This window comes from Microcaecilia unicolor, chromosome 1 (assembly GCF_901765095.1).
Source record: "Microcaecilia unicolor chromosome 1, aMicUni1.1, whole genome shotgun sequence".
Classification (NCBI taxonomy): Eukaryota; Metazoa; Chordata; class Amphibia; order Gymnophiona; family Siphonopidae; genus Microcaecilia; species Microcaecilia unicolor.
The window spans coordinates 516,946,312-516,969,284 of NC_044031.1; the positions used below are offsets into that span (position 1 = coordinate 516,946,312).

At 48.1% G+C, this 22,973-nt stretch overlaps 1 protein-coding gene across 1 annotated transcript in view; it reads right to left on the reverse strand.

Moving 5' to 3' along the window:
* RPL7 (ribosomal protein L7) overlaps positions 1–22,973 on the reverse strand; it is a 57,670-nt gene that overhangs the window by 21,010 nt on the left and 13,687 nt on the right. The window contains 2 exon segments of the mRNA XM_030215569.1: positions 10,222–10,365; positions 21,919–22,056. Coding sequence (XP_030071429.1) covers positions 10,222–10,365; positions 21,919–22,056 — 282 coding nt within the window.

The following is a 22,973-nucleotide window of genomic DNA, read 5'->3' on the forward strand; positions in this document are numbered from 1 at the left end:
CATAGCAAAACATTTTTTCGGTATATTAAAAGCAGGAAGCCGGCAAAAGAATCGGTTGAGCCGCTGGATGACCGAGGGGTAAAAGGGGCGATCAAGGAAGATCAAGATGTAGCAGTGGAGAGATTGAATGAATTCTTTGCTTCGGTCTTCACCGAGGAAGATTTGGGTGGGATACCGGTGTCAGAAATGGTATTTCAAGAGGACAAGTCGGAGAAACTTACTGACTTCACGGTAAACCTGGAGGACGTAATGGGGCAGTTCAGCAAACTGAAGAGTAGCAAATCTCCTGGACCGGATGGTATTCATCCTAGAGTACTGGTAGAACTGAAAAATGAGCTTGCGAAGCTACTACTAGTGATATGCAATTTATCCTTAAAATAGAGCGTGGTACCAGAAGATTGGAGGGTGGCCAATGTAACGCCCATTTTTAATAAAGGTTCCAGGGGAGATCCGGGAAATTATAGACCAGTGAGTCTGACGTCAGTGCCGGGGAAAATGGTAGAGGCTATTATCAAAAACAAAATTACAGAGCACATCTGAGGACATGGATTACTGAGACCAAGTCAGCACGGCTTTTGTGTGGGGAAATCTTGCCTGACCAATTTACTTCAATTCTTTGAAGGAGTAAACAAACATGTGGACAAAGGGGAGCCGGTTGATGTTGTGTATCTGGATTTTCAAAAGGCATTTGACAAGGTACCTCATGAAAGGCTACAGGGGAAATTGGAGGGTCATGGGATAGGAGGAAATGTCCTATTGTGGATTAAAAACTGGTTGAAGGATAGGAAACAGAGTGGGGTTAAATGGGCAGTATTCACAATGGAGAACGGTAGTTAGTGGGGTTCCTCAGGGGTCTGTGCTAGGACCGCTGCTTTTTAATATATTTATAAATGATTTAGAGATGGGAGTAACTAGCAAGGTAATAAAATTTGCTGATGACACAAAGTTATTCAAAGTCGTTAACTCGCAACAGGATTGTGAAAAACTACAGAAGGACCTTTCGAGACTTGGAGACTGGGCGGCTAAATGGCAGATGACGTTTAATGTAAGCAAGTGCAAGGTGATGCATGAGAGAAAAAAGAACCTGAATTATAGCTACGTCATCCAAGGTTCCACTTTAGGAGTTACGGACCAAGAAAGGGATCTGGGTGTCGTTGTCGATAATACACTGAAACCTTCTGCTCAGTGTGTTGCTGCGACTAGGAAAGCGAATAGAATGTTGGGTATTATTAGGAAAGGTATGGAAAACAGGTGTGAGGATGTTATAATGCCATTGTATCGCTCCATGGTGCAACCGCACCTTGAGTATTGTGTTCAATTCTGGTCGCCGCATCTCAAGAAAGATATAGTAGAATTGGAAAAGGTGCAGCGAAGGGCGACTAAAATGATAGCGGGGATGGGGCGACTTCCCTATAAAGAAAGACTAAGGAGGCTAGGGCTTTTCAGCTTGGAGAAGAGACAGCTGAGGGGAGACAAGATAGAGGTATATAAAATAATGAGTGGAGTGGAACAGGTGGATGTGAAGCGTCTGTTCACGCTTTCCAAAAATATTAGGACTAGGTGGCATGCGATGAAACTACAGTGTAGTAAATTTAAAACAAATCGGAGAAAATTTTCCTTCACCCAACGCGTAATTAAACTCTGGAATTCGTTGCCGGAGAACGTGGTGAAGGCGGTTTGCTTGGCAAAGTTTAAAAAGGGATTTGACAGTTTCCTAAAGGACAAGTCCGTAAACCACTACTAAATGGACTTGGGAAAAATCCACAATTCCAGGATTGACCCTTGGTCTTTTCCCAGTGTGGCATTATTTATGTACTTATCACACGTCACACCCAACAGTTGATGGATGCATATTCTGCAGAATACACCTACCTGGAAAAAGAAGGAAGAAACAGTCTGATTTACATGAAAAGGAGAAACAATCTTCAGCAAAAAGATGGAAACTCCAGAGTCAGAAAAGCAGAGAAAGAGATTCTTGCAAGAGAGAACCGAAACTCTCAGTGTCAACGAAATGGCAACTAGAAATACTGCCTTTAAAGATTTTTGATAGTTGCTGAACGAAGGAGCTCAAAGGGGGCCGACTGAAGAACATTAAGAACTACTTGAAGACTCCACTGAGGACAAATATTGCGGAGAGGGGGAAGCAGATGAGTTACTCCCTTGAGGAATCACACTATATCAGGGTGAGCAAGCAATAAAGCATTCTGTACCTTGCCTTTATGAAACATCAATGCTGCCACCTGAAACTTGAGCAAATTGAGAGACAAGCTTTTTTGAATCCCTTCTGAAGGAAGAATAAAATTTGAGCCAAGGAAGAACGGAATGGAGAAACACCATTGTGTACAGACCAACTCTCAAAAGTTCTCTATACTCTAGCATAAGTAATAGTAATGTACCGCTTTCGGGCTTTCAGCAAGGTAGTAATATCACCCACGTAACACTTCTTCCTCAGTCGCACCCTCTCAAGAGCCAGGCCAAAGTGAGAGGGATCCTCTAAGTACTGGACCATCTGTGGAGGAAGAGTCAACCAAGGAGCAATTTGAATTTGGATAAGGTCCTCATACCAAGGACATCTGGGCCAGTGCTGAGCTACAAGAGCCACCTTCCCAGAATGAAACGCAAGCCTGTGCAATGTCCTTCCAACGAGAGGTCATGGAGGAAACGTAGAAAGAGGCTGTCTGACACCGACAGCCAATGACACCGACAGCCAAGGCTGTACCAGTGCATCAATTCCTCTCTCCCTGAAGCTGCTGTAGAATCTGTGTACTTGCAACATTTGAGTCTTGATGCCATGAGGTCCAGAACCGGAAGGCTTCACTATGTGGAAATGAGGCAAAATGAAGTCTGACAGTTGCCATTCCCCGGGTCCACAGACACTCTGAGGAAATCCGGTTGCGAGTTCAGTGACTCTGAGGAAATCCGCTTGAGAGTTCAGTGAACCCACTATGTGAGACAATGAAATAATAGGAATGTTCCAATTTCGTCCCCTGAAAAAGACGACGCATCTCCTGCCTCTTTGTTCCTCCTTGTCCTTTGAAGTAAGATAGGGCTGTGACACTGTCCGAAAGCACGTGCACCAGACTCCTGCTAAGAAGAGACGCAAAGGCTAGAACAGCTTTCCAGACCAGCTTGAAGTGCCAATCTGTTGATGGACCAGGAAGCCTCCACTCTCTACCAGCGGCCCTGTGGTGGAGATAATGTGCTCCCCATCCAAAGAGGCTGGCACCGGAGGCGAGAACACACTAGCTGGGCAACCCCACCTGAATGTGTGCAGGGAGAAGCCACCAAATCAGACTCCCTCTGGCCCGAGGTGTTCACAGCACCAGCTGGTTATAAGTCCCCGAGACAGGAGACCACAGGCTCAACAGGGACAACTGTACGGGCTGCATGTGGAGCTATGCCCAAGGCAGAACATCCAAAGTTGCTGTCGTAGAATCGAGAACCTGAGCATAATTCCATGCCTGTGGGCAGGGAAAAGAGAGCTGTTTGAGCTAGAGCTGACGATGCTGTGGCAGGAAAACCTTCCATGTCTGGTTATTGAAGCAGACACCCAGAAACTCCAGGGTCTGGGCGGGGACGAGATGACTCTTGCTGTAATTCACCACTCAACCCAGTGCAGAAAGAAGAGACAGGACTGTATGTACTGCAAAGGCTCTCTTGTTAAGAAGGTGCCCAAATTAGCCAATCATCCAGGTAAGTTGTACCTGAATCTCTTGCTGGCAAAGGCTGCCGCCACCACCACCATAACTTTTGAAAATGTGTGAGGTGCAGTGGCGAGGCCAAAAGGTATGACCTTGAATTGAAAATGATCTCCCAGGATTGCAAACCAGAGAAGGCCAAATCAGGATATGAAAATAAGCCTCCTCTAGGTCCAATGAGGTGAGAAACTTGCTTGGCTGGACCGAGGCTATGACAGAATGAAGAGTCTCCATGTGGAAGTGCAGCACTCAGAGTTGCTCACCCCTCTGAGATCCAGAGCCAGGCAAAGAGTCTTCTTTCTTTTGGATGACAAAATAGATGGAACATCGACTCATGCCCCTCCCTGCTGGAAGAACGCGCTGATTGGCCCCCGGTCGCCTTAAAGAGACCAAGGTAGTTAGCACTGCCTGACTCTTTGCCCAGCTGTCACAAGGGGACAGCATGAAAAGATCTGCAAGTGGCTTTGAAAATTCTAGATTTAGCCATGGAGAAACGGGAGAGGTTCTTGAAGTGGAAAAGGGCTCCTTGCCTCCTCGAAAAGAAGACTGAGTATGAGGAAAGCGAGGTTTTTAAGCAGAAGCACTAGCCTTCCCTGATCTATTTCTCTGCACTTCTCGAAAATGAGACTTAACTGCTCGGAGATGAGGCTTGGGCTTGTCCTCATGTAGCCACTCGACCTTGGAATCTCCCAGGTCTTTAAGAATCTTCACCAAATCTACACCAAAGAGTAGTTTCCTCCAAAAGGGCAACTTCACCAGACAAGATCTAGATGTCGCATTAGCGTCGCACTGAAACGGGCAAGACCATACCCTTAGCTGACACTTGGAGAATATCATAAAGAGTCTGACAAAAAACAGGCCAACCTCACCTCTAGGGTTGGGAGAAAGTCTGGATGAGAGTCCAACGCGGACAATTGCTGAATCCACGATAAAGAACCCTTGTTGCCTGAGAACTTAACGCAGCTAGTTGAAAGGCAAGCTTCAAGCTTGCGGTCATGCATTTCCTTTAATGCAGTGCCGCCTTCAACAGGGATAGTGGTGCGTTTATTAACCACCATAATAAGGGCATGTACGTTAGGCAGAGTAAACTGTCTAACTCAGATGGCAGAAGGGGATATAATTTGGACACAGCACGAGCTACCCAAGAGGTTGGAATCAGGGGTCTCCCACTGAGCTGCAGTAAGCTCCTGCATAGCCTCATGAACATGGAAAGATACAGAAGGTCTTTTAATACCTGACCTAATAGATGGAGCAGGACCAGAGGAATAAGAAGCAGGGAAAGAAATGTTTAACGCCTTCATGGATTTTGTGATCAACAGAGGCAAGTCCGCTCTGAAAAACACTCTAGAAACAGTAGGCTCATCACCCCCGCCTGCCTCTAAAATGTCAGGGCCATCAGCAGAACTAGGACAGTCACAGATAAACTTCCTCTGAGTGCCAAGGGGGAACATTTTCCAAATCCAGCCCACTTAAAGAAAAGGCCTGATGTAAGCAGAAATTTTTACCCTGACAAAACCAACAATCCTGGGACATGGTAGCAGGTGAGGAGCCCGGCGACAAAATGACCGCTGAAGCCTCATTGAGCACAGGTGTCGTTGGCACTGAGCCCGCCAAAAACACCATCGAAGCAGGGCCGGATTGAACTCCCAGAGATGGAGTACTGACGGCCAAAGTAGGATGTCCACAGAAGTAAAGCATGCAGGAACCTGTAGCTGAGAGCTTAACTCTGCAGCTCGCACAAGACTTAATAGGCTCAGACAGAATAATAAATATACTCACAGAAAACAGCCAGTCTTGTGAGCTCCAAGACACTGAAGCTCCACCATCTTTCCACAGCAGAAGTGCTCTCAAAAAGAACCGAAGTGGCAATTTTTTTTTTTTTTTTAAGATAGAGGCAGGAAAAAAAGAGAAGGGAAATCTGAGATAAAGAGGTAGAAAGCAGTAACAGGGGAGCAGGGTTTACACCTGAGGCACAGGATATTCTCAAACCCAAACTCAACAACCTGCAAGCAGAACAGGAGGCCACACAGAAGTCACAATAGCGCACGGGAGCTGCTATCCCGCCTGCTAGAGATAGAGAATACTGGCTTGGTTGCTAAGCGCAGGAGTTTATGAGGCACAACTCCACCTGCTGGCAGATAGTCACAACCCATTTGTCTGGCATGATCCTTGGGATATACCAGAAACACTTTTACAATAGGTATAAAAGCAAAAAAGGGGACAGACTCAAGAAACCAATGGAAAGGCTTCTTCATGGAAAGAATGGTGAATATGTGGAATGGGATCCCAGTGGAGGTGATGAAGGCAGACTACCTGAATTCAAGAAAGCTTGGGACAAGTGCATTGGTTTTCTGAAAAAAAAGGAAAGGAGAAGAGATCGCATGGATTGGCAAACTGGACAAGTCATGGCACTGGTTCCCAAACCTGGGGCCAGAAGCACAAAGCTTAAAATGCTATTAGCGTTTGCTTTAGACTGGTTCTAGCCAGTCTAAAGCAAGCAATCAGACAGCTAGTAATGCACAAACGGGTTTTCCGTGACCGACAACCCCATGCAAATGGATTACAATGAGCTTATTAATTTAATGAGAACATTTTACCGCTGCTCTGGAGATGGTGGCGAGGAGGGAAGCACAAGCAGGCAGCAACAAAAGGCTGCCTGTTTGAGCTTCCTACCTTTCATCTCCCAGTGCCCCATTGTAAGCTCCTCCCCCTGAAATTTTTTAAAATTTCCTTGTGAGGTCCACTGGACCACAACCCCCCATGCGTGCACACACCCACCCTGACCCCACCCTTCCGTGTTGTACCTTTAGAAGATGGAGGCAAGAGGGCAGCTCCTCTCTCCTGCCTCAGGCCCATCTGGAACAAAATGGCAGCGCCCAGCCACGTCCTTTATGGACGTCCTTGCCCCCGCCTGCCCGCTTCCCAAAATCAAAACTTTAAGCTGCCCCGGCCCCCCTCCCTTCCTCTCCTTCTCCCCAGCTCCGCCTCCCGCCATCCTCCGAACCCCCCTGAGGTAGTCGCCACCGAGCCCCCCTCCGTCTTACCGGGCCCGCGCGCCTCTCACCTCTGTGTGAAGGCGCTACACGAGCAAGAACAGCTGATCGCCTCTTCGCTGAGTCTTCGGACGTCCCTCCTTTCCTCCTGGGCCCGCCCTCATCTGACGAGCGCCTTTGCCCCCTCCCGATCCTTTTTTTTTTTTTTTACATTTGGATTAATGCAGGGGGAGCGGGGAGCAGCGGCGACCTCGGGTGTCAATAAAGGACGCTCCTGGCGAGCGTTTTTGCCCCCTTTGCGATTTTTTTTTTGTTTTTACATTAAAGTTTTAGCCGGGCAGCCACAACGAGAGGTATATACCTCTCATTAGCTTTCCGGTAGTTTTCCAGTGTTAGGGCAAGCGGAAAAGTTTAGTGCATCTCATTTCAATAGGGTTTCTACACAATTTGCTCATCTGCATTCCGTTTTCGTTTGCTGCTACCGTCGCCGGAAATTGGGCTTTAATGCATGCCAGGGTAGGAAAACTGTTCGTTAAAGGGTCGTTAACTTGTTCGTTACGTTTAGTGCATCTTGCCCTCAGTAGGAAACTCGAGGGGGGGGGGGGGGGGGGGGGGGAGAAACACAATCCCCTCAACCTGGCACCTAGCTGTGACTTGTATTCTGGAAGATGCATGGATGACTGTAAATATGACTCGTAGTACCAAAGGCAGCATGGGAAAATTAAGTTATTACCTTGGTAATTTTCTTTCCTTTAGTCATAGCAGATGAATCCATTACCAGTGGGTTGTGTCCATCAACCAGCAGGGGGAGATAGAGAGCACTGAAAAACCATAGTGTCTCATAGTGCCTCATGGCCAGCTAGCTCCATCTACCTCTTCAGTATTTGAAGCTTCCAAGCAGTGTTACACCGCAAAGCATCATAACAATGAACTTTCCTCACAGCGGATGAATGCCCCGTAACAGGAGCAACAATTCAAAGGAGGGACAAACTCAACCCCCTGTAACAGAACAGAAATCCTGAAGACTGTTTTCCAACTTCTCCCAATGAGGGAACATACCTACAGGAAAAAACTGAACATCAATCACATAATGAACCACTGAGAGAGGGCTCATGGATTCATCTGCTATGACTAAAGGAAAGAAAATTACCAAGGTAAGAACCTAATTTTCCCTTCCTTGTCATCAAGCAGATGAATCCATTACGAGTGGGATGCATCAAAGCAATCCCTAGATAGGGTGGGAACAAGCCACACCACGCACCAGCACTTGTGCTCCAAAATGCGCGTCTCTCCTGGCAGCCACGTCCAGCCTGTAATGTCGGGCAAAAGAGAGCTTAGAAGCCCATGTCGCTGCACTGCATATCTCTTGAAGAGAGAGTGCTCCAGTTTCAGCCCAGGAAGAGGAAATCGCTCTTGTGGAATGTGCCTTAAAGGCTTCAGGCAGAGGCCGGCCAGACAGCAAATATGTTGAAAAAATAGCTTCTTTGAGCCAACAGGCTATAGTGGCCTGACAATAGAACAAAAAGATGGTCAGAAGTCCTGAAGGCATTTGACATGCACAGATATTGCAACAGAGCCCTTCGCACATCCAGAAGGTGCAATTGCCCAAATGACTCTGGAAACTCCTCTTTAAAAAAGGAGGTCAGGAGAATAGGCTGGTTTAGGTGAAACCCTGAAACCACCTTAGGCATGAAGGAAGGCACAGTACGTACCATAACTCCGGATTCTGAGAATTGCAGAAATGGTTCTCGACAGGACAGCGCCTGGAGTTCTGATACCCATCTCGCCGATGTAACGGCCAACAAAAAGACCATTTTTAAGGTCACATCCTTCTCTGAAGCTCGCCTAAGCGGCTCGAAGGGTCAACACTGAAGGGCCTTTAAAACTAACCCCAGGTTCCAGGCCGGACAGGGAGCCCGCAAGGGAGGACGGAGCCGAAGCACCCCTCTGAGAAACCGTGTCACATCCGGGCAAGCAGCCAGAGAGAGGCCAGTGACCTTCCCTCGAAAACATGCCAAGTCTGCTACTTGAACACGCAGGGAATTATAGGCCAAGCCTTTTTGTAAACCATCCTGCAAAAAGTCAAGTATCGGTGAGACAGAAGCCCGCATGGGTGTTATCACTTTAGAAGCACACCAAGCCTCAAATTGGCGCCAAATCCTGGCATAAGCCACGGAAGTGGAATGCTTACGGGCCTGTAGGAGAGTGGAGATGACTTTGATGGAATAGCCCTTGTCTCTCAATTGCGCACTCTCAATAGCCATGCCGTAAGACCAAAGCGGCAGGCATCCTCCATGGTCACCGGTCCCTGTGACAACAGATTCAGTACCAGAGGCAACGGCAGGGGTTGCCTCCACCAGCATCCGCATACCACAGCCTCCTGGGCCAATCCGGGGCGATGAGAACCATCTCTCCTTGATGTAGCCGAATCCACAGGAGTACTCGCCCTATCAAGGGCCACGGAGGGAACACATACAGGAGGCCCTGAGGCCAGGGTTCAGCCAAGACATCCAACCCCGCCGAGCGAGGATCTCTCTGTCTGCTGTAAAAGCACGGGACTTTGGCATTTGCGCTTGAGGCCATAAGATCCGCTACGGGCATCCCCCATTTGGCACATATCTGCAGGAATACTGCCATGCTCGGGCCGGCTCTGACGTCAGAAGAGCATGATTTACAGAGCCCTGCTGCTGATCTGCGCTTGCCACAACGGGAACAGCGCTTTACAACCTCCGCAGCCATCGCCGAAAACGGCGAGAAATTCAAAATGGCGGATTCGCGCCAAAATCTCCCCGAACGCGGGCCCACCCCGGATGTGCTTCAAAATGCTCTTACCTCTCCGGATCGAGTCGACAGAGCTCCAATCCGCTGCACAAACTGAAGGAAAACCTCTTTTCTTGGATCGTAGAACTACGGCGTGAAGCAACTTTTTTTTTTTTTTTTGATGCTGTGAGGAATGTTGGCGGCAACAGCGCAAGAGGCAACGTTTTCCACTCCAGAGGATCAGTAGCGTGGGAAAGGAAGTGAAAGGGTGAACCTATGTGCCTGCATCCACAGCATGGGCAAAGACAGAGACAGGGCTTGCCTATGTGTCTACATCCACATCGGGGCTGGGTAAGGCAGGGAAAGGGCGTACCTATGTGCCTTTAAAGTGGGCACCATCAGCCACAACACCCCTGCTACAACTGGCAACAGCACAGGAGCCACCCCAGGCAGATTTCTGAAGGAGCTTGAACAAGCTGCGATCACCCTGCTGGGGAGATAGAGAATACTGAAGAGGCAGATGGAGCTAGCTGGCCATGAGGCACTATATCTCTCTATCTCCCCCTGCTGGTTGATGGACACAGCCCACTCGTAATGGATTCATCTGCTTGATGACAAGGAATAAGACTATAAATTGAACACAAACTAGGTCAACTATCTGAATCACTGCAGAGACCAGATGCCTTTTAAATTAATTTTCAGACATCTTACTAGCCAGGTAAATGGGTTATAATCATCACAATGTTGTGTAAATTTAAGTCTTGTTTGACTACAAGTGGATCAGATATGCAAAATTGCACTCACCTAACTGCTTCTGAATCAGAGCATTGTCAGTCAGGGGAATACGCTGCTTCCTGATCTTGAGGTAACCACGCTTGTAAATGAGTTCTCGAACAGACTTCAGGTTGGGGTACCTAATATGTTAAAAAAAAAAAGTGGCTAAATATATCGAAGATAAAAAGGTAAAGCAGCTCAAGCTTTTTCTCTCCCACATTCCAAGCAGTAATATACAATCTTCCTGTAACACATCCCAAAACATGAAAACCAATGAATCCCACAGGTTACTCATTTTCCTTCAGAAGAAAAACAAATCCACAACACTGCAAAAAGAAAAGCTCCATCTGAGAACCAAGTTAACATGAGCATTCTTCACAAACAAAAAGTCTTGTTACATTACTATATTGCTTAATAGAAGCGTGCTTACAGAGTAATTTACAGTATGTAATGAGCTGAAATTTCATGCATCACAGAATACATGTGAAAATGTTATTTACTAAAATGGCATGTTTATTTAAATCACACAGAGTTTTAAACTTTTTTTTGTAAAATATTTCACATCATTAATGCAACTCTTGAAATAAAGAAAAAGTACTGTCAACAAAATTTACAAAGGAAATTAAACAACACTTTGTCCACAAAGTGTTGTTTAATCCAAAACAAACAATGTTCTTCATGATCATTGTTTAGCCTGGCTGAGATCTCCTGATTTTTGTGTCATTTATATAATTCCATATCTTGGTCCTATTACCCATTATTAGGAGTGGCCTAGTGGTTAGGGTGGTGGACTTTGGTCCTGGGGAACTGAGTTCGATTCCCACTTCAGGCACAGGCAGCTCCTTGTGACTCCGGGCAAGTCACTTAACCCTCCATTGCCCCATGTAAGCCACATTGAGCCTGCCATGAGTGGGAAAGCGCAGGGTACAAAAATGTAACCAAAAAAAAAAAAAAGGTTACATAGTAAATGACGGCAGATAAAGACCTGTACGGTCTATCCAGTCTGCCCAACAAGATAAACTCGTGTAAAATGAGTTTATCTTGTTGGGCAGACTGAATGGACCGTACAGGTCTTTATCTGCCATCATTTACTATGTTACTATCCAGCTTATTTTCGAAGGAGTTCGCCGGCCATCTTCCGACACAAATCGGGGAGATGGCCGGTCATCTCCTGAAGCCAGCGAAATCGGTATAATCGAAAGCCGATTTTGGCTGGCTCCAACTGCTTTCCGTCGCAAAGCCGGCCAAAGTTTAAGGGGGCATTTCCGCAGGGTATGGAAGGCGGGACAGAGGCGTTGTTAAGTCATGGCTGGCTTCAGCTGATCATGGAAAAAAGAAGGCCAGCTCTGAGGAGCATTTCACCAGCTTCACTTGGTCCATTTATTTTTAGGACCAAGTCTCAAAAAAGTGCCCCAATTGACCAGATGACCACCGGAGGGAATCGGGGATCACCTCCCCTTACTCCCCCCCCCAGTGGTCACCAGCCCCCTCCCACCCCAAAAAAAAAAAACATTTTGCCAGCCTGAAATGTCATACCCAGCTCCTTGACAGCAGTATGCAGGTCCCTGGAGCAGTTTTTAGTGGGTGCAGTGCACTTCAGGCAGGTGGAACCAGGTCCACCCCCCTCACCTGTTACACTTGTGGTGGTAAGTATTGAGCCCTCCAACCCCCTCCCCCCCAAAACCCAATATACCCACATGTAGGTGCCCTCCTTCACCCATAAGTGCTATGGTAATGGTGTAGAGTTGTGGGGAGTGGGTTTTGAGGGGGCTCAGCACACAAGGGAAGGGAAGTATGCACCTGGGAGCAATTTTTGAAGTCCAATGCAGTGCCCCCTAGGGTGCCCGGTTGGTGTCCTGGCATGTCAGGGGGACCAGTGCACTACAAATGCTGGCCCCTCCCATGACCAAATGCCTTGGATTTGGCCAGGTTTAAAATCGCCAGCATCGGTTTCCATTATCTGCGAAAACCGATGCCGGCCATCTTCGACAATTGGCTGGCCCCAACCGGATCATCGAAACGAAAGATGGCTGGCCATCTTTTTCGATAATACAGTTTGGGACTGCTCTTTGCGGCGTCGGCCAAATAGATGGCCGGCACTGTTCGATTATGCCCCTCCACGTAACTTTAGGTAATAGGACCAAGATATGGAATTATATAAATGACACAAAAATCAGGAGATCTCAGCCAGGCTAAACAATGATCCTGAAGAACATTGTGTCACGTTTTCAAAGCTGGAAATTGGGTTTGTGAGCCCTTGGACCACAGCCGAGGATCAGCAGTGGCAGGCAAAACCACCCCACGCTAGAGACAGGGCAGATCTCTAACAAACAGTTAGGCTTCACCTGCAACCTGGCCACTTTTCACCAAGAGTTGAGTTCCAGCTTCAGGTGGCCGGCAGGTGAAGCCTGTTTGTCAGAGATCTGCCCTGTCTCTAGCGTGGGGTGGGTTTTGCCTGCCACTGCACTCCTCGGCAGTGGTCCAAAAGCTCACAAACCCAGTTTCCAGCTTTGAAAACGTGACAGAATGCAAAGGCCATTAGCTCGGCGAAATGATCCTTCCAGCAGGGCTTCCTGACCATGACTTTTTCCTCTGTTGGCAATCCGGGTCTCAGCCCGGGTGCCGCTCCTAGCTTGGATGTTAATCTTGACCCAGTTTCTGATCTTAATAGTTTTATCAAGCTTCGTGACTACAAGGAACAACTTCTCTTTGATCCAGCCTTAAAGAATACCCCGGAAGCTGCAGAAGAGAGAGCGTGTCTGGGGGCTTGGGTTCTCTGTAAACCCAGTCTCTGCTATTGATCCTTCTACCCTGCTCTTCTAGTACCGCTGCAACCTTTTATCGGATCCTGCCTTGTGAGATACTCCTGAAGCCAATGCTGAAAGGAGGCGTTGTAGTAGTCCTGAGTTCCGGGCTCGTCTGCAGTTTTCGTGGAGCTTTCTGAAGTCCAGGTACAGTCTAGCTCCTGTTCAGGGTTGCAGTTCCAGCCAGGATGCTGAGTCCGGATCGAGTTGCAGCAGTGCCAGCCAAGATGAGGTTGAGTCTCCTCGGAGCTTGAGTTCCAGCCAAGATGATGCTGAGCCTAAGCCGAGTTCCAGTTCCAGCCAAGATGCTGAGGCCAGACCGAGTTCCAGCCGAGATGCTGAGCCCGCTCTGAGTTCCAGTTCCAGCCACGCTGCTGAGTCCATGCTGAGTTCCAGTTCCAGCCAAGCTGCGGAGTCCATGCTGAGTTCCAGTTCCAGCCAAGCTGCGGAGTCCATGCTGAGTTCCAGCCAAGCTGCGGAGTCCATGCTGAGGTCCTCAGAGGTGTGTCTTCTGCGATTGTTTGTTGCTGTGCGTCCCTTGCTACTTTCAGTTTCTGCCTTTGAACCTTGTGCCTGGACTTGGACTTTGACTTTGCTTGCCGCCTGCCTTTGAACTTTTGCCTGGACCTTGACTTTGCTTGCCGCCTGCCTGTAAACCTTTGCCTGGATCTGGACCATGACTATTTTGCCTGCCCACGGTTCTACTGGGTTTGTGGACTATCTTTCTGCTCTCTGCTGTGGCTTCTGTTCCGGTGGGTGTTCCTCCTGCCGCTGCCGCCCTCGGCAGTAGCCCAAGGGCTCATTATCCAGTGTTTCGTGTGAAGCGTGACACATTGCTTGTTTTTATCCTGCAGTATTGCTATAGTAAAACACAGCAGCAACCCTGCACAAAAGCTAATCTGACCAAGAAAAACAAAAAAAACTTTCCAGAGCAACCCCCTCCCCCTCCAGCTAAACCAAGTGGATAAATAAAAAACAAAGAAACACTGATACAAGCAACCGCTAGTCAAACTGTCTGAAGAGCAGCAATTCAGTTCAGGCCCTCAAGTCTTCTCACCTCACCACCAAGTGCAAAGTTTTCTTGTGTTTTAGACCTAACTCCTTAAAAAAAAGGGATGGCCGGAGAAAGGATCGGGGTCCAGGATATGCAGGTATTACACCCTTAAAATCTCTTTATGTCCCCCCCCCCCCCCCCCCAATATGAAGGAGCAAGGAAAGGAAATTAAAGTCCTACCAGACCATCAGAGGTTAAGTACATAAGTATTGCCATACTGGGACAGACCAAAGGTCCATAAAGCCCAGCATCCTGTTTCCAACAGTGGCAAATTCAGGTCACAAATACCTGGCAAGATCCCAAAAAAAGTACAAAACATTTTATACTGCTTATCCCAGAAATAGTGGATTTTCCCCAGGTCCAATTTAATAATGGTCTATGGACTTTTCCTTTAGGAAGCCATCCAAACCTTTTTAAAACTCCGTTAAGCTAACCTAGCCTTTACCACATTCTCTGGAAATGAATCCCAGAGTTTAATTACATGTTCAATGAAGAAAAAGTTTCTCCGATTCATTTTAAATGTACTACTTTGTAGCTTCATCGAATGCCCCCTAGTCCTAGTATTTTTTGAAAGCGTAAACAGACCTTCACGTCTACTCGTTCAACTCCGCTCATTATTTTATAGACCTCTATCATATCTCCCCTCAGCCGCCTTTTCTCCAAGCTGAAAAGCCCTAGCCGCTTTAGTCTTTCCTCAAAGGGAAGTCATCCCATCCCTGCACCTTTTCTAATTCCACTATATCTTTTTTTTTTTTTTTTTGAGATGAGACGACCAGAATTGAACACAATATTCAAGGTGCAGTCACACCATGGAGCGATACAAAGGCATTACAACGTCCTCATTTTTGTTTTCCATTCCTTTCCTAATAATACCTAACATTCTATTTGCTTTCTTAGCCGCAGCACCACACTGAACAGAAAGTTTCAATGTATCATCAACGACGACACCTAGATCCCTTTCTTGGTCTGTGACTCTTAAACATTGCATGATGTAGCTATAATTTGGGTTCCTCTTTGCCACATGCACCACTTTGCACTTGCTCTCATTAAATGTCATCTGCCATTTACACACCATCTCGTAAGATCCTCTTGTAATTTTTCACAATCCTCCCGCGATTTAACAACTTTGAATAACTGTCGTTAGCAAATTTAATTACCTCACTAGCTACTCCCATCTCTAAGTCATTTATAAATATGTTAAAAAGTAGCGGTCCCAGCACAGACCCCTGGGGAACCCCACTAACTACCCTTGTTCATTGAGAATACTGACCATTTAACCCTACTCTTCTAACCAGTTTTTAATCCACAATAGAACACTACCTCCTACCCCATGACTCTCCAATTTCCTCTGGAGTCTTTCACGAGGTATTTTGTCAAACACCTTCTGAAAATCCAGATACACAATATCAACCAGCTCACCTTTATCCACGTTTGTTCTCCCCGTCAAAGAAATGTAATAGATTGATGAGGCAAGATTTCCCTTCACTAAATCCATGTTGACTTTGTATCATGGGGAGCCTATTATCTGCTTGAGACATACTCACTGGACTACTCTCCACCTTCTGGCAAGACACCACAAATCTAAGCATCTTGACTGGTCTGATGGGACAATTAGGAAGACATAAGGTTACATGCAAGTACCCAGGATACAACATGACACTGGATACATGTTGGCCATTAGACAACCTGATGGAAGGCCCTCCAGCAAGTTCCATCTCTTTTCCCATGTTTTTCTTACAGTTCCAATGCATCCCATTACCCCACCCCGCTCACACTCTCTCTCCCTACACTCCCCCCCCTCCAGGTCACGTTCTTACTTGCAGAGGTCACCAGCAGTAATTCAAACATGCTGCTTGCGGTCATGTTGCATTCCTTATGCCACATACAGCCTTGCTGGAAACAGGAAGCCATGTCAGAGGGGATAAAAAAAAAGTCCAGGGCTGGCTGTACGCAGCATGTAAAACAGACTTCAATGTGGGACCTAGTGTAACTGTGTTAACGGAAGGAGAGAGGATGGAGCTTGCTCTGAAGATAAGAATGTTATCAGTGGAGTACCACAGGGATCAGTCCTAGGGCCGGCACTTTTTAACATCTGTGAGTGATACTGTGGAAGGGCTGGCTGGTAAGGTTTGTCTCTTTGTGGATAATACCAAACTGTGCAACAAGATGGACATCATGGAGGGTGTGGATGACACGAGAAAGGACATAAAGCTTGAGGAAGGTCCAATATTTGGTAACTAAGATTTATGCTAAAAAATGCAGGGTCATGCACTTGGGTCACAAGAATCTGAGGGAACGGTACAATATAGGGGGGTGAGTGCTTCTGGGTACAAAGGAAGAAAGGGACTTGGGGGTGATTGTGTCTGATGATCTTGAAGTGGCCAAATGGGTAGAAAAAGTGACAGTCAAAGCCAGAAGGATGTTTGGGTGCATAAGGAGAGGGATGACCAGCAGGAAGAAAGAGGTGATAGAGCCCTTGTATAAGTCTCTAGTAAGGCCCCATTTAGAGTAGTGTGTGCAATTCTGGAGACCGCACCTACCAAAAGATATAAACAGGATGGCGTCAGTCCAGAGAGCGGCTACAATACTGGCAAGCAGTCTTGGACATAAAATCTATAAGGACTGGCTTATGAACTTCCTGTATACGCTGAAAGAGGAGGGAAAGAGGAGATATGATAGAAACATTTAAATATATTGGGGGATTAATGTACAGGAAGACAGCCTTTTTCAAATGAAGTAAATCTCTGGAATGAGGTGGCATACGATTAAGTTAAGAGGAAACAGGCTTAGGAGGAATCTAAGAAAGTATTAACTTACGGAAAGGGTGGTAGAAGCGTGGAATGGCCTCCCAGTGGAGGTTGTGGAGATGAGGACTGTGTCAGAGTTGAAGAAAACATGGGATAAGCATGTGGGATCCCTTAGGAAAAGGAGGAGTTAAGAGTTATGGAAGATGGGCAGACTGGATGGGCCATTTGGCCTTTATCTGCAGTCATATTTCTATGTACGAAACAACCTGCGGCTGGTGATCTCTACAAGTAAAAACAAGTTTAGAAGGTAGATGGGGGGGGGGGGGGGGGGGGTGCTGAACCACTGGTGAGGAAGTAGAGAAGGGAAAATTAGGTTCTTACCTTGGTAATTTTCTTTTTTTAGCCTTAGCAGATGGATCCATTACGAATGGGTTGTGTGCACCTACCAGCAGGGGGAGATAGAGAGCACTGAAAACCATAGTGCCTTCTGGCCAGCTAGCTCCATCTGCCTCTCAGTATTTGAAGCTTCCAAAGCAGTGTTAAACCGCAAAGTAGAATAACATGAACTTTCCTCACAGCGGATGAACGCCCCAGAACAGGAGGAATAACACAAAGGAGGGACGAACTCAACCTCCTGTAACAGAACAGAAATCCTGAAGACTGCTTTCCAACTTCTCCCAATGAGGGAACATATCTACAGGAAAAACTGAACATAAAACAGCATCCATCAATCAAATCAATCAATCAGGGTGGGCTCATGGATTCATCTGCTATGACTAAAGGAAAGAAAATTACCAAGGTAAGAACCTAATTTTCCCTTCCTTGTCACCAAGCAGATGAATCCATTACGAATGGGATGTATCAAAGCAATCCCTAGATAGGGTGGGAACAGGCCACACCACGCGCCAGCACTTGTGCTCCAAAATGCACATCCCTCCTGGCAGCCACATCCAGCCTGTAATGTCGGGCAAAGGAGAGCTTAGAAGCCCACGTCGCTACACTGCATATCTCTTGAAGAGAGAGTGCTCCCATTTCAGCCCAAGAGGAAGAAATTGCTCTTCTGGAATGTGCCTTAAAGGCTTCAGGCGGAGGCCGGCCAGAAAGCAAATAAGCTGAAAAGATAGCTTCTTTGAGCCAACGAGCCAGAGTAGCTTTAGACGCTGGAGACCCTCTGCGAGGACCTGACAACAAAACAAAAAGGTGATCAGAGGTCCTGAAAGCATTTGACATGCGCAGATATTGCAACAGAGCCCTTCGCACATCTAGAAGGTGCAATTGCCCAAAGGATTCTGGAAATGCCTCTCTAGAAAAGGAGGGCAGAAAAATAGGCTGGTTTAGGTGAAACGCTGAAACCACCTTAGGCAGGAAGGACGGCACAGTACGTACCATAACTCCGGATTCTGAGAATTGCAGAAATGGGTCTCGACAGGACAGCGCCTGGAGCTCAGATACCCGTCTCGCCGATGTAATGGCCACCAAAAAGACCGTCTTTAGGGTCACATCCTTCTCCGAAGTTCGCCTAAGCGGCTTGAAGGGCGAACACTGAAGGGCCTTTAAAACTAACCCCAGGTTCCAGGCCGGGCACGGAGCCCGCAAGGGAAGCCGGAGCCGAAGCACCCCTGTAAGAAACTGTGCCACATCCGGACAAGCAGCCAAGGAGAGGTCAGCAACCTTCCCCCGAAAACATGCTAAGGTTGCTACTTGAACACGCAGGGAATTATAGGCCAAGCCTTTTTGTAAACCATCCTGCAAAAAGTCAAGTATCGGCGAGACTGAAGCCCGCATTGGTGAAATCGCTTTAGCAGCACACCAAGCCTCAAACTGGTACCAGATCCGAGCATAAGCAATGGAAGTGGAACACTTGCGGGCCTGAAGGAGAGTGGAGATGACTTTGTTGGAATAGCCCTTGTCTCTCAATTGCGCACTCTCAATAGCCATGCCATAAGACCAAAGCGGCAGGCGTCCTCCATGGTTACCGGCCCCTGTGACAACAGGTTCGGTACCAGAGGCAATGGAAGGGGAGCTTCCACCAGCATCCGCCGGAGGTCCGCATAGCACGGCCACCTGGGCCAATGAGAGCCACCTCTCCTTGATGTAGCCGAATCCACAGGAGTACTCGTCCTATCAAGGGCCACGGAGGGAACACATACAGGAGGCCCTGAGGCCAGTGTTGAGCCAAGGCATCCAACCCTGCCGAGCGAGGATCTGTCTGCTGTAAAAGCACGGGACTTTGGCATTTGCGCTTGACACCATAAGATCTGCTACAGGCGTTCCCCATTTGGCACAGATCTGAAGGAACACTGTCTGCTAGTTCCCACTTCGCTGGGTCGATTAGAGTCCTCCTTAGATAAATCGACTTGCACGTTGCTCTGACCTGCAATGTGAGCTGCTGACAGAAACTGCAGATGTAGCTCGGCCCAGTGGCAAATCTGCAAGGCCTGCGCTCTGCACTGAGTGCCGCCTTGTCGATTTATATAGGTCACTGCTGTTGTATTGTCCGACAGAACTCTGACAGCCAGTCCTTCCATGGTCGTGTGAAAGGCCAGAAGCGCCTAGAATATCGCTTTCAACTCCAAGCGATTGATGGACCACTCCGACTCCTCGGGTGTCCAGAGACCCTGGGCATGCCTTCCCTAGCAATATGCTCCCCAGCCCTTCAGGCTGGCATCCGTTACCACCAGGCACCAATCGGGAAGCGCTAGCGGCATTCCTCGCCGCAGCATGCTGTCTGAGAGCCACCACTCCATACTGAGCCGGGCCGCAGGGAGACACACGAGTCTGCGCTGGTAATCCTGAGATATTGGAGACCATCGTTGAAGCAGGGAATATTGCAGAGGTCTCAGGTGCGCTCTCGCCCATGGCACCACTTCTAAGGTGGCCGTCATCAACCCCAACAGCTGGACAATGTCCCAAGCTTGCGGGCAAGGCATCCTCAGGAGCAGACGGACCTGATTCTGAAGTTTGCATCGCCTTTGCTCGGGTAGAAAAACAAACCCCGAGACTGTGTCGAACCGGACCCCCAAATATTCTAGAGAGTGAGAGGGGATCAGGTGACTTTTGGGTATACTGACGACCCAGCCTAGAGATTGAAGTACCGAGACCACTCTGGCTGTTACATGATGACTCTCCTCTGCGGAGTCCGCTCTGATGAGCCAGTCGTTGAGGTACGGGTGAACCCGGATACCATCTCGCCTGAGAAAGGCAGCTACTACCACCATTACCTTGGAAAAAGGTTCAGGGAGCTGTGGCGAGACCAAAAGGCAAGGCCCGAAACTGGAAATGTCTTCCCAACACCGCAAACCGGAGAAGCCGTTGGTGCGGGGGCCAAATAGGAATGTGCAACTAAGCTTCTTTCAGGTCCAGAAACATGAGAAACTCTCCTGGCTGTACCGCCGCAATGACGGAGCGCAGGGTTTCCACGCAAAAATGCCGCACTCTTAGTGACTTGTTGACTTCCTTTAAGTCAAGGATGGGCCGAAAAGACCCTCCTTTCCGCGGCACCACAAAATAAATGGAGTAACAGCCGTAGCCGAGCATGGCAGGAGGCAAAGGGACCACCGCCCCGAGGTACAACAAGCCTTGTAAGGTCTCCTCTACCGCCGCCCGTTTGATGGCAGAACCGCATCGGGACTCCACAAACACATCTCTTACTGGGGCATTGAATTCCAATCTGTAACCATCTCTTATCAGGTGCAAAACCCACTGATCTGAGGCAATCTTGACCCATTCCTCGAGAAAGAGGGAAGGACAGCCTCCAACTGCAGGAATCGAGGAGTGGGCTGGCGTACCATCATTGAGAGGGTCACCCATGAACTCCAGACCTTGAGCCGGTCGCTGCGGAACACTTGTCCGAGCGAAAGGAGTTCTTCTGCTGAAAGCGGGCACGTGACGTAAACCCAGCAGAACGCCTCGGGCGGTACCTTCTAGCTTCACGGAAGCGAGGTCTGGAAGAGGAGGGAACCAACCGCCTGACCCTTGGAAGAAGGCCGCGGCCTATCCTCGGGTAAGCGCTGGGGTTTAGCATCTCCAACTCCTCACCAAATAAGAGAAGTCCCTAGAAGTGCAACTTCACCAACCTTTGCTTATAGAGGCCATGTCAGCTGCCCAATGCCGAAGCCACGGTGGGATCATCTGGATCCAGTGGCAAGCCTACACCTTCCTCTGGCTCTTCGGGACACGAAGGCCTGCCAGACCCCTCAGAATCTCCACACCCGACCATGGGGGGGGGGGGGGGGGGGGGGGGGGGGGGGGGGGGGGGGGAGGAGGGGTGCGCCACTCTCTGAAGGGGAATTTACCCTTCTGCGTTTGGCTTGCGGCCAACTGTCTGGGGACCAAATGCCTGCCGGCAGCCCCCGGGCCAGTCTCCACCGGAGAGGTACCAGGTAGGAATGCAGAGTCAGACGTCTGCGGCAGAGCTCTTTTTAACATGAATGCTTTATGTAAAAGCAACACAAACTCAGGGGAGAAAAAGCTCACCCTGGCCTCCTGGTTTCACACCGGGGTATGCGAGGAAAGGGGGGAGTAGGAGGAGTAGGCTCTTGAACAACACCAGTAGGTGACGTAGATAGGAACAATCTCTTTATTTAATTATACACTTGACTCAGAGCCGTGTTTGGCGCTACAGACGCCTTCTTCAGGAGTCTTGTGATATATAAATATACGAATATTAAGAGAATGAAAGCAAGGCTTCTGCTACAATTGTAATCCACTGCAGATGCAGGAAAAAAGCTCAGCTGCTGATAGTGAAGAGAAAGCAAGATGAGCCAGTGTGGGGCCTTGAGCATTTGCACATGCTCAAGGCCCCACACCAGCCCATCTTGCTTTCTTTTCTTTGTCAGCAGTAGCAGCCAGGAGGGAGCGGTAAGAAATGCTGCGCACTGAAGGGGAAAGCAAGACATGCAGGACACCACAGGGGAGGGAAAGAACCTTACCCCAGCTTATACTTAAATTAACAGCCCCCCCCTTTCAGGAGAAAATTTAACTCTGAATATATTTGAATAAACTTGCATTCGGGTATATACAGTAATATGGACTGCAGCTGAAAATTACGCATAGTTTTGGATAGTAAAAAATAGAAACAGTACTCACCCCCATGCAATATAGGGCTCAATAATCCTCAGCATGTTGATAGAAGCCTTATTCAGCTTAACAAAAGTACCATTGAAGATCTGTCTCAGGCGAAGGAGCTGGAGCACTTTACGGACCTTGGGGCTAACACCATTGATGCTGAAAACAAAAAGGAAGCATAAACTTCGAATAACCACAAAGTATTAGCGGACTTTCATAGTGTTTTTGCAGGAACTGGACTGAGAATTGTGATCAATATGACAGAGTAGCTGATCGAAAAAATTATGTCTTACCTGATAAATTTTCTTTCCTTTAGTCACAGCAGATGAATCCAGAAACTAGTGGGTTGTGTTAGATCACTGCCTTAAACATAGTGATACAGGATGGCTAGCTCCTCAGAAAGCCATTATGTCATCTACCAACGCAGTCCACTGAGACAGGCCCCAATGGACCCCCACGTACACCAGGACTGGCCTGGTCAGTCCTCGAGCTGTGCGGCAGTCCTCTGTTCCTGCCATACCACTTACTTCCTGGCCTCCAGGATCAAACTGAATGCATAAGTACATACGCATTGCCATGCTGGGACAGACCAAGGGTCCATCGAGCCCAGCATCTGTCACCAACAGCGGCCAAAAGAACAAGCAATTTGTCCCGCCCATCCTAGAAATACTGTATTCCCTCGTCCATATCAATAACATTCTATGGCTGTCAACTGTCCACTCAGCCTGTCTGGTTTCTGTTGGGTATTTTTTTTTTTCATAGTTCACAGTTGTCAATGCATGTAGGAGAAAAAAGGAGCACATGGCGCTAATGCACCACCCCCACAAAAACTTCCCCCAATCACAGCAGAGGAGGAGGATGCTGTATTCATCTGCTGTGACTAAAGAAAATCATCAGGTAAGACAATTTTTCCTCCTGTAATGTCAGCAGGACTAACTACTAATGGGATGTAGCAAAGCAGTCCCTAAAGGGGGGGGGTGGGGGGTGGGGGGGGGGGGGGGGGGGGGGGGGGGGGGGGGAGGAAATCCGACAAATCTGTAGAAAGCACCGCTGCGCCAAAACGAACCTCATGGCAT